At 37.8% G+C, this 16,981-nt stretch overlaps 1 protein-coding gene across 1 annotated transcript; it reads left to right on the top strand.

Annotated features, from left to right (window-relative positions):
* The first annotated feature begins 11,811 nt into the window (after positions 1–11,811).
* LOC145819980 (uncharacterized) lies at positions 11,812–12,864 on the top strand. The gene is made up of 2 exons (XM_082914195.1): positions 11,812–12,137; positions 12,477–12,864. Exons 1-2 carry the CDS (start codon positions 11,812–11,814, stop codon positions 12,862–12,864), a joined length of 714 nt encoding a protein of 237 aa, XP_082770321.1.
* Positions 12,865–16,981: the final 4,117 nt, after the last annotated feature.

Raw genomic sequence — 16,981 nt, 5'->3', positions numbered from 1 at the left:
ATGCTCGAATTCCTTTTTGACCATCAAAGCCAAGCACTTAGCGCTCAGTACTCACCATTAAAGTAGTGGTATTGTTCTTTATTAGATCAATCTTAGTAACCTTCTCTCACTAGATAACTGGATTTTCTGACTTAAAATTTTGATTGTTAAAAAAAAAATTGTTTATAAATTTGATGAGGTGTGTTCAAAAACTTGGATTTTCTATGTTGAGCGAGGTATTCCATCCATAATCTTGGTTCAGGGAGCTTTCAAATTTCAATACTTCAGGGGATGATAATAGCTTGTTCCACCTCCCCTTTACTTTATTTGCCTGTTTTCAGAGCTTTGAGATTTATGTTGTTGCTAATAGTTTATGGAAATCACTTGCTGATAGGCATGTAGACGATAACAATCACATGAGAATACAAGAATCATATAAACTTATGTTGTGTTCTTTGAATTGATTTGTAAGAAAAATAAATTGGTTTGCCAAAGAATGTGTGCAAAAACAAAAAACAAAAAATCTACGAAAAAAAATTATGCATCACTCTCTGTTTGGGTGTGTTCTATTTTGTCATATATTGACATACTTCGTTTCAAATTGTCATCCAAAATTATGAGGTTTACATTCTTAAAACTTCTATTAGTTATTTACTTGCACCAAATTGAAAACCCAAAATCAATAAAGCTTACAAATCAACAAAAAGTATAAGTAAATCACTACACTGAAAAAAAATATTTTGTGCAAAAGATAGAGATCCTTTAAAAATAGAAGAGTAAAAAACAAAATCCATTACGAAAAAAGACTGAGATGTAAACAGAACAAATCCAAATTTTGACCACTCAATGCTTGAAACTTTGGGCATGATGGATAATGATTTAGGCTGAAACAAGTGACACTCTTCTTATCCCTTAGAAAATTAGTTAACATATACTTTAGCATAATCTTGAATGCTTTAGCTACCAATTCCAAGACTTCACAATTCACACACCGTATCTTTCATAGTAGACCTATACTGTTTCATAGAAAAGAAAAAGAAAAATTATAAGAAACAAATAATAGAGAAAAACAGTTGTTTTAAAGTGAAGACCCAAAAGAAAAAAAAAATGTTCACAAAATATAAATAAAAAATGGGGATAGAATAAAGGTTTATACATATTCAAAAATATATATCGGTATATTTTTCGTACGACATGTTTACACACACACACACATGATATAGATGTATAGATATGAAATGGATTTATTTTCTCTTCATGAATAAAACCTTCAAGTGGTGGTCCAAAAACTCAATGTTATTCAAATATATAATTTATTTTTTGGTTTGGCTTTCTATTTATTGGTAATGTAAAATTGTACTTCATTCCTACGCATTAATCCTCTTTGCAACTAAAGATTCCTCTTTTCTCTTTCCTAGGCATTAAATATACCATTCTATGTGTCCTCTTCAATTTACTATTCATTCCTGTGTTCCAAGAATTTATAAGGTGCTCATGTCGCTTTTAAGGTCCCAAAGATTCTAACAAAAATTTAGTTTCATTTCCTGCTTTCATAATAATCTTTATGCTAAAAAACATTTTATGCCATTTCCATGCCTATTTAATCATATATTAATTTCCACATTTGTAACTATTCATAGACAAAATTAACAACAACGGCGAAAAGAAGGAAATCGAAGTATTCATATGCAAATTTTTCTCAAGAAAAGAAGAACCATATCAATCAAAGAAGAAGAGAACTCCGAGCATTGTGAAGAAATCCATCATATCTTAATACTACTACTTCATCTTCGCATAATACTACTACTTCATCTTTGCAAGAATATCAGCCAAACCAACAGCCTTGTGAACCTACGTTCACACATATATCTAATGAGCCTTCAGCTTTATATACTGTTATTCCTAATTTTGACATTAGCAATGATCTGCAACAAAATATTCAACGGACTAATTTTGATATAGGTAAAAATCTATCTACAATATATAAAAGAAAAATACAAATTCTCAATCCTTAGCAAATTTTCCCTCCTTATAGTATAACTACTACATTTTGTTATACTCATTTTTTGTTCATTGAAAACTAATAGGTTCAACATCTACCACAACACATGAGCCTCTACAACAAGAATACATAGCTGAGGAACAAATAGAGACGAATCTATGCTCTGGATACAAAAGGTGGTTTACTATCACCATACACTTCTCAAAATCAAAATTATCTATTTTGACAATCTTTTATCTTCTTTTTTTCCAATAGGATCACTTACTCATTCTACAACCAAAAAAAGAAAAAGAGAAAGATGCATTCCAACTGAGGCATTCACTTTGTGCACTTGAACTCCTTGCCAATTTTGCACCGCAAAAAGAATAGATCTTGGGCCAAATGGATTTTGTTGCTCTGATGGAGGCATTTTTCTATCTCCAACCACTGTTCATCCCATATTATATGATTTATTTATAGCTCGCTCTGTTCATTTGCTAAACTTTTTAAAATACATCAAAGCCTATAACAATTCCTTTGCTTATACTTCATTTGGTGTTACCAATGATAAGGATCTGGCTAGGAGAAACAGAGGTATCTACACATTCCATGTTCAAGGTCAAATTTATCATTTCATCAATCACCGTTATCCTTCAAATGATAAACCTTCATGTTTGCAACTCTATTTTTTTGACACTGAACATGAAGTGCAAAACAAATTGCAAAATTCTAACATGTTAGATCCTATAATTGTTTCTCTTCTGATTGATATCTTAGCATCAAATCCTTACTCACTTTTCTTTCAAAGTTTAAGAGATATATCCAATCTAGATACCCATCGTATAATCATTCGAGTTGATCCATGCTTAGATCCTCAAATTTACAATGCTCCAAACACTTCCCAAGTGGCTGCAATTTGGCATGAAAATGATGATAATCTAGATTATAAAGAGCGTGATATACTTGTTCACAAACATGAAGGACAAAGTCAAAGAATTCGATATTACTATGATTGTTATGATCCCTTACAATACCCATTGTTATTTTCATTTGGAGAGCTTGGATGGCACCAAGGAATTAAGAAAAAACAAAAAAACAAAATGCACATGCAACCACTAGAGCTTAATCATCAATTTTGCCTCAAAATGCCACCAATGCAGATGATTTGCTAGATAATGAGGCTAAAGGTAATTATAGGCCACCAAAAAAAAAAAAAAAAAAACCCTATGTTTATATTGTTCTAAGCAATGTTTGAAAATTTTCAACGTTGTTTCTGTCTTTGAAGAAAATTCAACCAAACAAGTGATGGTTTCAGCTGGGAGTTTTACGGATACAAGCTTCAGATAAGAGACAATAATCAATTAGTGCTTCTTCAATCAGGTCGACTTTTGTAACAATTTTTCGTTGATATGTATGTAAAGCTTGAAACATGGCAACTTGATTATTTTCGATCAAGGCAACACCAAATAAGGATGTAATTATACCAAAGAATTGTTGATAGTGTTGCACATGGAGAATCCAAAGCTTCTCAAATTGCGTGAAGAGTACTCTTACCAAGTCCATTCATTGGTGGTCCTAGGGATCTTCGAAAACGCTACATTGATGCAATGACATTCGTTTAACATTTCGGTAAACCAGATATATTCTTAACTATGACTTGTAATCCAACTTGGCTTGAAATTAAAGCTGAACTACTTCCACATGAGGAAGCACACAATATATCTAATTCACTTGTTCGCATCTTTAGAAACAAATTTAAACATTTGAAAACTGAAGTCATAAAGAACAAACTTTTTTGGACCAGTTGCAGCCTTTACTTATGTTGTTGAGTTTCAAAAAAGAGGCCTTCATTATGTTCATATGCTCTTGATTTTGCAACAAGGATACAAACTAAATTTTGCTGAAATTTTTGATGCTTTAATATCAGCTAAATTACCAGACAAGCAGAAATATCCTCATTTATTTTCTCTTGGTTTAACTTGTCTTGTTAATTGTTAACTTCTTTCTGTGTGAAACATGGTTGGATTTATTTTGGTTTAAGCTTCAGCTCGTTTCATTCTTATGTAGTCATCTTTTCATGTTTATTGTCTCATTGCATTATTTTGCATGCTCATGAGTATAGTAGCCGGCTTCGCGCAATGTGTAAGTCTAGCTTTCAAAATGCATCTCATTTTATATGTCTTCGTGCATTTTTGCCCCTAAACTACGCAAGTTTGATTCCCTGCAAAGGGATACGTAGGCAACCCTCGGGTTCAACCAATCGTTTTTTCTTTTCATTTATTTCCTTGCCCAAGTCTTACGGCCTCATCAAATGGGGCATCTTTCGACTTTGGCATTCACTCACTTCATTTTATGACTTTGCGCTCTCTCAAAGAGGGGCAACTATAGACACCACATTTTTTACTGCCCACAAGACTTGGGTGCTTTATTTTGAGCACTCGATGATGAAAGTTACGTTGTCAATGGTTCGAATTCTTAATGAAGGAATCTGGTTTTTAGCTCTAGAAAATCTCAACCTTCCATACCCAGGCTATTTCTATACCTATGTACCACAAAAATCCATTTTTCAGCACCATGCCAACATACACTGAGCCTGAACGAGAGGAATAAGGGAGCCACATTGCAGCCTGGTCGTGCCTCATTAGGGGTCGGCCGTGCCTTTTGGGCGAGAAACACTGTTCTGGGTGGAAATCCACTAGTTATCTATTTTTGAAGATATTTGTGACCTATTTGGCTCAAATTCTATAAATACGAGCATACATCTTTGTTTTGAGGGTTAGAAAAGTTTCAAAGAAGCAAAAACACCTTTGAGAGCTCCTTCATTCTTTGCAAGCTAGCTTTGTGCTATTCTGTCATCCTTGAACCATATCTATACATCATACACACCCTTAGAGCTGAACCTTGGAGCTTTGGTTGAGCCTTGAGAATCATAATTCAACCTTGAGAGTGTGCTAGGATCAACTTTGGTTTACAACCAAAGCTTGCTCTCTTGAAGAGGTATAAGCTTGTCACCTTTTTCCTTGCTTTCATTACAATCTCTCTCTATCTATTTCTTCTGTTTTTGTGTTGTTTTGGATCCATTCCAAGTGTTGGAATTGGGGTTGAATAGCTACCAAAGGTAGAGAGGCTTAACACCCTTTCTTGCACCTTATTTCATAGCTCATTCCCTTTGTTTTGCCACTATTTTTCTTGGCTTACAAACTGATTTTTCAAAGGGCTAAAAAACATGGTTTAGAAGTCTCAAAAGTGGAGGGGTTAGCCACCTCTCCTTGCTCTTGTTTACTAGTTTTGTGTCTCCTTGTCCTTACCTATCTTTTTCTGCTCTTTTAGCTACTGTTTTTTATGTTTTAGGGGCTGTTTAGGGCTGTTTTAATTCATTTAATTAGTTTATGCTTTGAATACTTTTCTTGTTGTGTTGTACGTCCTCGTGGCTTCAGTTGTTTAGGCCTTAGACACTGAGTCATTCGAGTCGATAGCTTTCTTTACTTAGTTTCTATGTAAAGAGTTCCATTTTTGGTAATAATCAACTTCGCATAATCATTTATGCACCCTCCCTTCTTTTTTGGTTTTCTTTGTTTGAGAGTTATTTCAAGCGATTGATTGTTATTCGAGGCATGAGAAATAGGCCTCCTATGCTCAATGGCTTAATCTCTTCGGAGGTTCATTGTCAAGGCATAGTCTCTCTTTCATGCTAAAGATCACTTCTCGTTTGAAATTTCTCTTCATTTAGTGGACTTAAATATCACTTTGGGACAAAATAATTAAAGAATGGAAAGGTAAGTCAAAAAGGACTAATAAAATGGGCTTAAAATCAATGAAACCGACATAAAGAAGATGAATAAAATTAGTTGGATTTAGCCAAATGTTATGCCGAGTCCATCGCGTCAAGAGTCATCATTTTTTAATTCAGGATATTTTGATGAATTTTGAGGCGTGTCTACCTCTCTCTTTGAGCTAACTTCATGATTAGAGAGAGGGGTGGTTGTCTTTCATTGCATTTATTAACTTTTGTTCCAAACGTGCTCAAAATCATCAAGCAATCAACTTGCTACCATTGATGGTTTCAGAACTGAATTCGTTCTTCTCTTGAGTTTCCCCATGATAGAGAAGAGCAGAAGGGACAAACAGGGCTTCGAAAGGCTCTGTCTGCACTGTTTTCACCTAAGAGCACAAAAATATTTTTCTGCATGAAAATAGGGCACGACCAGCCTTGCTTGGACCTGACCGAGCCTCATTGGCGGTCGGCCGGGCTCCAATGTTTGGTAAACAGAATCCTTTTGACAGAAACAGAGGGCAGTGGTGGCTGAGGGTGAAATAGAGAAATTGCACAGAAGGCAGACAGAGTAGCTTCTGAAAACTATCTTCATTGACGCGCAGATGCTCCGTATGCATCTTCTTTTGTTTTATTATTATTGTTATAATTGTTGTTCATAATAATGTTGTAATTACTTTTCATGTTATTGTTGTAAGTATTATTATTGTAATTATTGTTGTTTCTTATATTGTTGTAATTATTATAATGTCTTTGTTGTAATAAATTAGATAGTTAGTTATTTGTTTAGTATTCATTTGGACTTGTAATAGCTAGTAATTAATTTGGACACTTGGACATTCAGACCCTATTGCACGAGCGCAAAAGATGTAATAATTGTGTATGGCTTCCAATCCCATTTCTTTCTCCCTTTTGTTTGCCAACTTATAATGGTAGCATCATAGTTACTTAGCATTTTTCCTGACTTGCATCCATTCGTCTTGCATGCATAAGGTTCAGCTCATCATTCTAACCAATGTCAATTTCAAATTCTTTGCTCAAATACATTTTTTATCGTATGCCTCGAATTGAATCACATGCCATGCTAGTAGCCGAACTTATTATTTGCATAATGTGTGTGTTGCATTAGTCATATTGTATCGTTTAGGAGCATGCATTTCTTCTAACTATTTTTGTTTTATTTGGCTTGCCTTGGAGTACTAGGTGAGCATTTCTTGCTTTAGCATGTTACATTGTGTGTTTGTGTTTCCATATTACCATATCAAGCATATTCCATGAGGCTAAGTTCTTAAGTGATGTAATTGTTTGAATGCCGGTGGATGAAGGCCTTTTTACTTAAGTTGGAATAATTTGATTAAATGTAAATACGAGCCCGCTTTTTAAGTGACATGTATTCAAAACACTTTTTCAAAACAAACATAAAATCAATGCATTCCAAATTTTGTGACGTGGTCTATACTTGTGTGCATCACTTAGTAAGATTAACTTAATAATTGGAACAAGAGCATATAACGTAAATAAAAATCACATCATGATTAGTAGAGGCTGATCTTTGATCGTGTGAGTAGGGTGCTCAATTAATGACCTTCCCCTCTCATACTTAAGTTCCCAAGCCGAGACACTTTGGTGTTGGGGGAGTAATGGCCTTTGGCACGAGTCACGGGTTTCCTAAATTTTTCAAAAATATTTAGGTGGCGACTCTGAAATTTGGAAATGCAATCCAATTTTGGCATTTTTTATTCAAAATCGATTTTCCAAAAGAATTGTCAGATTTTGACTCATTTGTGTTTATCAATTTCACATTGCACTTGTGAAATCAGATTCAGAACCACGGGAGTCCGAATTGTAGAGCTAATAGTATCTAAAAGGGGCACGAAAAGCAAGCTATAGCGGTCTGCGCAAATATAATATTTTAAAAAGGACATTCTAGATCAATCTTTCCACTTTTCTTTTGTCTTTTCCTCCTTCTTGCCTCTAGCCTGAAAACCCTAGGTTTCTTGGCCAAAATACTCCTCCTTCCTCTAAGATCTAGTTGAAATCACTTGCAAGGAGTGGAATACTTGTGAAGAACATTCTTTCTACCAATTGGATTTTTGTTTGGTGAAGAGCTCATCTAGAAGCTTGGATCTTGTGCTCATAACTTGAGGTAGGGTTACTTTTAACCTAGTATTTCTTTGTTTTAAAGAAGTTTATATGGTATTGTTGTGATTCCAAGGCTTAATTAAACGATTGAAATCGATTAAACTTTGGAATCAACAAAACGGGCCATTTTATTCAATTGTTATTAAAATTTTATCTAATTTTACATAAAAGATGAACATTGAGGTTGAGAATGTATATATATATATAAAAAAAATAAGGAGAATGCCCCAAATTTGAGTAAAACCCTAATTTCCAAATGAGTAGAAAATGGTAGTTAAGTTGAAAATTTCATAAAGTCTTGAGATCTTATGAACAATAAGTGATAAAGGATATGAATATCATTGTGGAAATGAAATTGTGGCTTGTAGATTGATTCATCTTGAATGTTGTGTTTTATCCCATACAATGTTGATTACTTGTTGATTGAATAAAAGTTTGGCAAGTTGAACATGAGTCCTGGTTAAAAGTTGGTTTTGATGTGGTTGTGTGTGTTGGTACCTGCGAGGGGAGTTAAGGTGCCCAATTGCCCTGTCTGAGCTTATTGCCGAATGAATGTGGGAAAAGGTTTTTGGGTGTTCACTGGTCCTGCCGTATTGTAGTCGGTAAAAGTGGAAAAATGGATGATTTTGGCTGCCCACGTCCTGCCATATAATAGTCGATAAATGTGATGATGGTTTTTAAATATAAGTGACTTGTACTTTCGTTTCGTACTCTTAACGGGGACTCATGGAACGTTTTCCTTTGTGATGTGATGATTGGCATGAGACGGTAATGTGATTATCCAACTGTGTGTTCGGTTACATTATTAACCATGTTCGTATATGTATATTAATTACTCGCCTTGTCATGTCTCAATGGTGCCATGGGCTTATTCAAATGATTAAATACTTGGTAAAATGTATTCCTACTGGGCATATAGCTCAACCCTATTTAATTTTTTAGGGCAGGATGATGTACCAAGCACTCTATTTTGGATTGATTGCGATAGGATATTTTTCTGCCAATGCTTAGAGTTTTGTATTTAGACTTGTAAAAAAAAAAAATTTTGTTGTTGTCTTGTATGGCCTTAAAGCTTTTCCCTTTTGTGATGTCATCTAGTTCATTGAACTTGGAGATAAGTTCAAAGTATCTAGGAAATGTAAACTTGAAATTGTAATTCCTTAAATCTTAGTTCAATGAGAAAGATGGTGTTTGGGTATTTCGCTATGCTTTATCGTGGTGTATTTGTGTATGATATAGCAGGGCATTACAAATTGGTATCAAAGTGCTAGGTTTGAATACCTTAGGCTCATAGGAAGTGACATATGTCACAATGGGTTCCCTAGCATGCTTTGCTTGTTTTGTGTGATTATGTGGTTATGTGAGTATGGAGTTAAACTTCTATGATACAACTTTTATCCATTGTATTCATCGAGATCCTTTGGGAAAGGCACTTGATCGATGTTCTTTCCATCTGGAGGTCCTTGATTGCCACGGAAGTAGCTAGTATCCTAGGAGGGTGACTTGTATGTGCTTTATGTGATGGTGTGATTATGTGGATTGCTCTACTTGAAAGTAGGTATATATGAGGATACGTGTTTGGGTTGTGCATAAAGTATGAGGATCTTGTGTGGGGCACTTTGGTACAGAACGTTAGTTTGAACTTAATATTGTCTCCATTTCTTATAGGATGTTCGGACATGTTAGAGGTCACGGTACCCAACCTAAGATCCCTCCGCAAGAAGAAAGAGTGGGTCAAAACAACATACCCGCCCCACCGACCCAAGATGCAATGGGGCCTTGGCCAGGGAAATGGTAGGGGCTCTTCAGGAGTCCATGGAGATATTAAGAGCCGAGCAAGCAGCTAGGACAGTTGAAAGGGAAACTAGAGCTTCCTTTTTGAAAAAGGAGTTCTACCGTTCAAACCCCGCTGAGTTCGGTGGTGGGCCCGACCCGATGAAGGCAAACAAATGGTTGAAACAAATTGTCAAATCTTTTGAGATTTTGGATATCCGTGAGAACAAGTTGTGGGTAGCATTAGCAGTATATCAATTGAAGGGAGAGGTTGGACAATGGTGGAAGTACGTCAGAAATCGAGTTGAACACATATGGGAGGTATTTGTGCACGCTTTCCAAGAGAAGTTTCTCCCTCCCACTGCTAGGGAGAGACTGAAGAAATAGTTTGAGCAGCTGTTATAGCTCGATACACCAGTGGCTGAGTTTGAAGCCACATTCACCAATCTATGTCACTTTGCGGCCAAACTAGTAACAAGGGAAGAACGTTGATGCCTTAAATTTGAAAAGAGGTTAAGACCAAAAATTTTGATGAAAATGGTGGGTAATATGATTCATGATTATGATCACCTAGTTGAAGCAGTAGCCCATGTGGAGATCGTAGTGGAGGTAGAGGAGACAAGACAAAGGTTGAAGAGGATAGGACATTCCGAATCCAATGGCGATACGGGCTCTTCCAAAAAGTCTAGGGGCTTAACTTCATCATTTCAATCACCCCCACAACTGGCCAAATCTTTTGATTCGGCAATGGGTGAAAGCTTAGGGAGTGTGGGTCAAATTCGTGGTGCTTGCTATCAATGTGGCCAAGTGGGTCACAAAGCTTCAGAGTGTGGACAACGGTCCCAACTTGCGTGCTCACAAGGCCAATCTCAAAATAGGGGTCAGTCACCATCTTGTTATCAGTGTGGTCAACCAAGGCATTTGAAGAAGTTTTGTCCACAGAGAGCGAGGACTACTAGTGCGACAGGATCTCAACAGTCTGGAGGGTTTTAGACAGGCCAAGGATAGAGATAGTCTTACCAGCCAGCTCAGTCAAGCCAAGCATCTAGGATAGCACAAGGGGCCACATCGGCGCAATCTACACAATAGACTTATGCTCAAAGAGGTGACTTGGGAGAATAGAGGTCGTAGGAAAGGGTGTGTGTCGTTACCACTTTTGAGCAAACTTTGGGACCGTCAGTTGTGAAAGGTACATTTCTTATTTTCAATACTTGGGCTAGTGTGTTGATTGACACTGAGACATCTCACTCGTTTATGGAGACTTCTTTTGCATCGTTGTTGGGATGAGAGAGTAAACAATTAAAATCTTCACTCACTGTAGAGTCACCAGTTGGGGGTAAAGTCCTTTGACCCGGGGGTGTCAACAGTGTGTAATTATGGTGGCAGGTCGACAACTTTCATTTAATTTTGTATTGTTGGAAATGCCGGGTTTTGATGTTATTCTCGGCATGGACTAGTTGTCTACTTACCAGGCTATTATAGATTGTTATCGCATGAGAGTTACAGTATGCACATCGGGTGGTGATTGTTTTACATTTTTTGGGGATAGGAACGATAAATCCTTACTCTCATCATACCATCCACATGGTCGAGATGAGCTTGTTCCTTTTTTAGCAGCCATTATAGATGACGGACGTGGTATAATCTGGGATGAGTTTCCAATGTACTATGCGAGTATCTTGACATCTTTCCTGAAGATCTCATTGAATTGCCTCTACATTGGAAAGTTGAGTTCACTATAGATCTAATACCGGGTACAACTCCCATTTCCTTGTCGCCATATAGGTTTTCTCCAGCCGGATTTGTAGTCCTAAAGGAACAATTACAGGAGTTGCTAAGTAAGGGCTTTACACGCCCTAGCACCTCACCTTGGTGAGCTTTAACTTTGTTTGCAAAGAAGAAAGATGGGTCATTAAGATTGTGCATAAATTACCGTAAATTGAATCAAGTTACGGTTAAGAACAAATACCCCTTGCCCAGAATAGATGACCTGTTTTATCAGCTCAAAAGTTCACATTGTTTTTCGAAGACAGATTTAAGATCGGGTTACCACTAGGTTCAAGTTAGGGAGGAAGATATCCCCAAGACTGCTTTTCACACTCGATATGGTCATTACGAGTTCTCGGTCATACCATTTGGCTTAACTAATGCACCAGCTACATTCATGGACCTAATGAACCGGATTTTTCAGGAGTTTCTTGACAAATTTGTGGTCGTCTTCGTAGACGACATTCTTATTTACTCACCTTCAGAAGAAGAGCATGAAGGGCATCTTCACATTGTCTTACAACTTCTTAGAGAACATCGGTTGTATGCGAAATACAAACAATGTGAGTTTTGGCTTCCGAAAGTGAAGTTTTTGGATCACGTAGTTTCAGGAGACGGGGTTATGGTGGATTCCTCAAAGGTAGAGGTGATACAAAGTTGGAAACAACCTAAAAATGTTTCTGAAATTCATAGTTTCTTGGGTTTAGCCAATTACTACCGCCAGTTTGTAAAGAATTTCTCTTCCTTAGCATCACCCTTAACTCAATTAACCCGCAAGGGAGTGAAATTTATTTGGAATGAAGCTTGTGAGAATTCTTTCTGAGAACTAAAGGTTAGATTGACTACCACTCCTATTCTTATCATTCCAGAACGCGGCCTGGGGTATACCATGTTCTGTGATGCCTCTAGAGAGGGGTTAGGGTGTATTTTGATATAAGAGGGCAAGGTGGTGGCGTATGGCTCGCGCCAGTTGAAGACTCATAAGAGAAAATACCCAACACATGATTTACAACTTGCCACTGTTTTCTTTGCCTTGAAACTTTGGAGACATTATTTGTATAGCAAGAAATTTGAAGTCTTCTCCGATCACAAGAGTTTTAAGTACCTATTCTCTCAGAAAGATTTAAACCTACGTCAACAGACATGGATGGAGTTCTTGGAGGACTATGACTTTGAAATATACTATCATCCTGGTAAGGCCAATGTTGTGGTGGATACCTTGAGTAGAAAATCGATAAGTACTCTAGCCAGCTTAGCTATAAGGGAATGGAAGATGATGAGGGATGTTAGTGAATTTGACTTGCAACTTCAAGAATCTTCGGAACAAGCTACCCTATTCACCACCATCGCACAACCCACCCTTGTTATGAAAGTAGTTGAAGCACAATTGGGTGATCTGAAAGTGGATGCAATTAGAAGGGAGGGGCCTAAACATTTATACCGATTCTAGTATTTATTACCTTGACCGGTTGTTTGTGCCCAAATCAATAAGAGATGAAGTTTTGCGGGACTTCCATCATTCGCGCTTTTCCATGCATTCGGGAGGCACCAAAATGTATCATGACCTCAGCCGACAATTTTGGTGGAGAGGTATGAAAAAAGATGTAGCCTTATTTGTGTCCAAATGTGTAACCTGTCAACAAGTCAAGGCGGAACACCAAAGACTAGCGGGATTGCTACAACCTCTTCCAGTTACAGAATGGAAATGGGATCATGTTAACATGGACTTTGTCACGGGCTTTCCTAGAATGCCAAAAAGTAATGATGCAATATGGATGGTTGTCGACAGACTTACTAAATCAGCCCACTTCCTTGCCATGAGCATGGGAGATTCTATAGAATTTCTAGCTAAACTTTACATCTAGGAGATTGTTCACCTCTAGGGGTTCTAGTGAGTATACTATCCGATAGAGACCCTCGCTTTATAGCTAGACTATGGTAAAGTCTTCAGAGTGCTTTGGGTACTCAATTGAATTTCAGTACCGCTTACCATCCATAGACCGATGGGCAGTCCGAACACACCATTCAAATTTTACAACATATGTTGAGGGCATATGTGCTAGATTTTAAAGGGTCTTGGGAGAAACACCTACCATTGATTGAATTTGCTTATAATAATAGCTATCAGGCCAGTATTGAAATGACACCTTTTGAAGCTCTCTATGGACATCCCTGTAGATCACCAGTGTGTTGGACAGAAGTTGGAGACTCACTTATGCTTGGGCCTAAGTTAGTTCGTAAGACAACTGAAAAGGTAGCCCTTATTTGGTGAAGATTAGTCACGGCTTAAAGCTGACAGAAAAGCTATGTCGATCATTGTCGAAGGCCCTTGTCTTTTGAAGTTGGAAACCACGTGCTTTTGAAGATCTCTCTGAGGAAAGGATTAATGAGATTTGGTAAAAGTGGAAAGTTATCTCCTCAATTCATTGGCCCCTTTGATATTATTGAACAATTTCGAGAAGTTGCATGTCGTCTTGCATTACCCCCACAACTCTCCAAAGTCCATAATGTATTTCATGTGTCTATGCGTCGCAAATACGAACCCGATCCCTCTCACGTCTTAGATTAGACAGAGATTGTGGTGGATGAAGATGTGTCTTATGAAGAAAGATCAATCCAAATTTTAAATACACGAGAGCAAGTGTTAAAGGGTAAGACAATTCCATTAGTCAAGGTTTTGTGGCATCACCATGTTATTAAAGAAGCGACTTGGGAACGTGAAGCTAAAGTCCGCGAGAAATACCCAGACTTATTTTTGAATTTGTGATGTAATTGTCTCTTTGCTCTTTCCTTGTATATGATAAGTTAGAAATGAACCATAATCTTTTAATTCTGATTTTTCTTTAGTTTGGGTTTTGAATGGATATATATTGTTTGATTGGGTGTCGTCATGGATTAATAAGTATATTATTGTTACCATACTTTATTATCATATTAGGAATGAATGCTATTTCCGCGGCGAAATTTCCTAAGGGGGAGTGTAGACACCCCATTTTTGACCGTCCTCAAGACTTGGACGTCATCGTTTGAACACTCGATGATCATCCATGCTCGTGTTCGTTTTGAGTTCCTGAAGGTCTCGGCTGTGCGCCTTGCCTTGGAGCCTCTTAACTTGTCTGTTTTGTGCTTGGTTATGGACCAAGAGCTTGTGGCTTTGTTTCTAAGGAAATGGGGTGGCCTGCGGTCGGCCACCACTGATGGCCGGTCGGCACCTTTAATGGCCGATCGGCCATACCTTTTGGCCGAGGCTCTTTTATTTACTTTTGCAGATATTTTTATTGCCAGCTGTGCCAGCTGGTGAGCATAGAACTCATCCTCCATACACATGTATGGAGGGATTGCACCAAGCCTCTAGGTTGTTCAACAAGCTTGAGACTTGGATTTCTATAAGAGGGGAGGTCCCTCTCCCTATCCAGAGGTTCAAAAATTTGCATTAGATCAAATATATCTCTCTCTCTCTCTCAAGAACTCTATATATATATATATATATATATTGCTTGAAAGTGAGTGTTCTTCATACATTTTGCCTACAACCCCTTAGCCAAACCTCTTGACCTTGGAGCTGAGATTCCATAGGACTTGTTTTAGCATCCTAAAGTTGGTTTTGGCTCAGAAAAGCTGCTGGTTTTGTTATTCTTCAAGGGTGAGTCCCATATCCTCTTTTAAGCTTTGTTTTGCTTGAGTACTTAGCCATCTTTGCATGGTTCTTTTGGCTTAGTTTTCAACTGTAAAAAGCTTCATTTTCAAGTGTTTGAAATGTTTGTTTAAGGCCTCTTTCATGTTGGGGGTGGTCTACCCCCCTTGTGTGCCGTATTTTGCTTTGTTTTGTATCATCTCTTTAGGCCTTTGAGATCACCTTCTCTAAGCCTTTTAACCACTGAATTCTAGAGGAATTTCAGTGGTGGAAAGTGTGTTTTGAGGCTCCAAATAGGTGGGCGTGGTCCCCCCCCCCTTTTATATCTTGTTTGCTTGTGTTGATGACTCATCAAAGTAGCATGTTTTTCTACCACCTTGAGGCTCTATCTTAGCATGTTTTAGTCCTTATTTTAATATAATATAGCTCTGTTTTGGGTTGGTTTGATTGCCCCTTGCATGCTTCATACCCTTGTAGTGCAATCCTCCCTATAGCCTTAACATGCATCATGCTTTGGACCATGGTTTTAGCATGTTTTTGGCTCCACTCCAGCAAGCTTTTAATCATGTTTTTCCATGCTTAAGCTCTATTTCCAGTGTTTTTGGTCATGCATGCCTTCTTTGTATAGCCATAGTGCAATCTTCCTCACTAGCTTTGAGTTTTCAAGACCTCTTGCATGCTTACTTGTGATGATTGCATGCTTTGGCCTCATTTCTACCATGATTTCAGTGTGTGTAGTATGGTCATACCCTCTCATGCTTCACTCTTTCTATGCTTTTCGAGAGTTGTGCTTTATGCCTTGATTATGGCATAACTTGTATGCATGCATGCCTAAGCTTTTGCGCTACCATCTCAGTGTGTTTTTGGTGTTATTTTTCCATGATACAACTCTCTTTTTTGGTTGGTTAGAGCATCGCTCATTTGCTTCTTACACTTGTAGTGCAAATCCTTTTTGTTAGCCTTGCATGTCTAATGGTTGGCTTGTTATTCTAGCATGTGTTGGCTTGGTATCAGCCCATTTTTTGGTGTTATTTTGACATGCCATAACTCTGATTTTGCTTGGTGGAGTCACCTCATGCTTGGTTTTGGTAGGTGTAGTGTAATCCTCCTCATTGGCCTTGCATACTCCATGCTTCATGCCTCTTATTCTAGCATATGTTGGCTATGTTCAAGCATGTATTTGGCCTTGTTTTGACATGCTTTAGGACTGTTTTAGATCATCTTGGCCCCTTGGGCCTTGCTTGATATGGCTATGGTACAAGTGCCTTTGCTAGCCTTAGGCTTTGAGCCTCCTAGCATGTCTTATTTGTGGTAGTTGCATGTTTTAGCATCATTTGAAATGATATTTCAGAGCATATAGTGTTGTCATACTTCCATGTTTTTCACTCTTTAAGTGCTTTTAAGAGTTGACCCTTATGCCTAGTTGATGAGCCATCACATGAGCATGTGTTTTTGGCCCTTTTGTGCCTATGTTTTGGTGTGTTGGCCACTGTTTTGGAGCCTCATAGGTCTGTCCATATGTAGTTTAAGTCCGTTGAGCATTGTATTGCATGCCTCTTGAACGATGCTCTTTACTTGCTTTGATGCTTTAGCCTTCAAAAATGCCATGTATGCATTATTCACATGATAGAATCTTGTGCATGCCACTAGCATTGATAGGTTGAGCATGTTGTTTGCATGTGTGTTGCATTGCATCGTGTTTGGATCGGATGTTGATCCAAACACGAGAAACGAGGGACGTTTCATACTTGAAGTGATGAAACGTGCCTCATTTCTTTGTCACCGACACCTTTGATCATGCATAATAAGGTGGAGGTTCATCGAGTCCTATGTGTTACTTGTGCATTCATCGAAATTGTGCAAGCTCGACTCTTTGGCCATCATGCATCGAGATGCGTGATTGATAGCTCGAGAGCTGAGCACTACACTCCTT

The sequence above is a fragment of the Camellia sinensis genome, chromosome 1 (assembly GCF_055761805.1).
Source record: "Camellia sinensis isolate YWXY chromosome 1, ASM5576180v1, whole genome shotgun sequence".
Lineage (NCBI taxonomy): Eukaryota > Viridiplantae > Streptophyta > Magnoliopsida > Ericales > Theaceae > Camellia > Camellia sinensis.
Note: the sequence above shows the minus strand (reverse complement) of the source record. Positions and strands in the feature narration are given on the sequence as shown.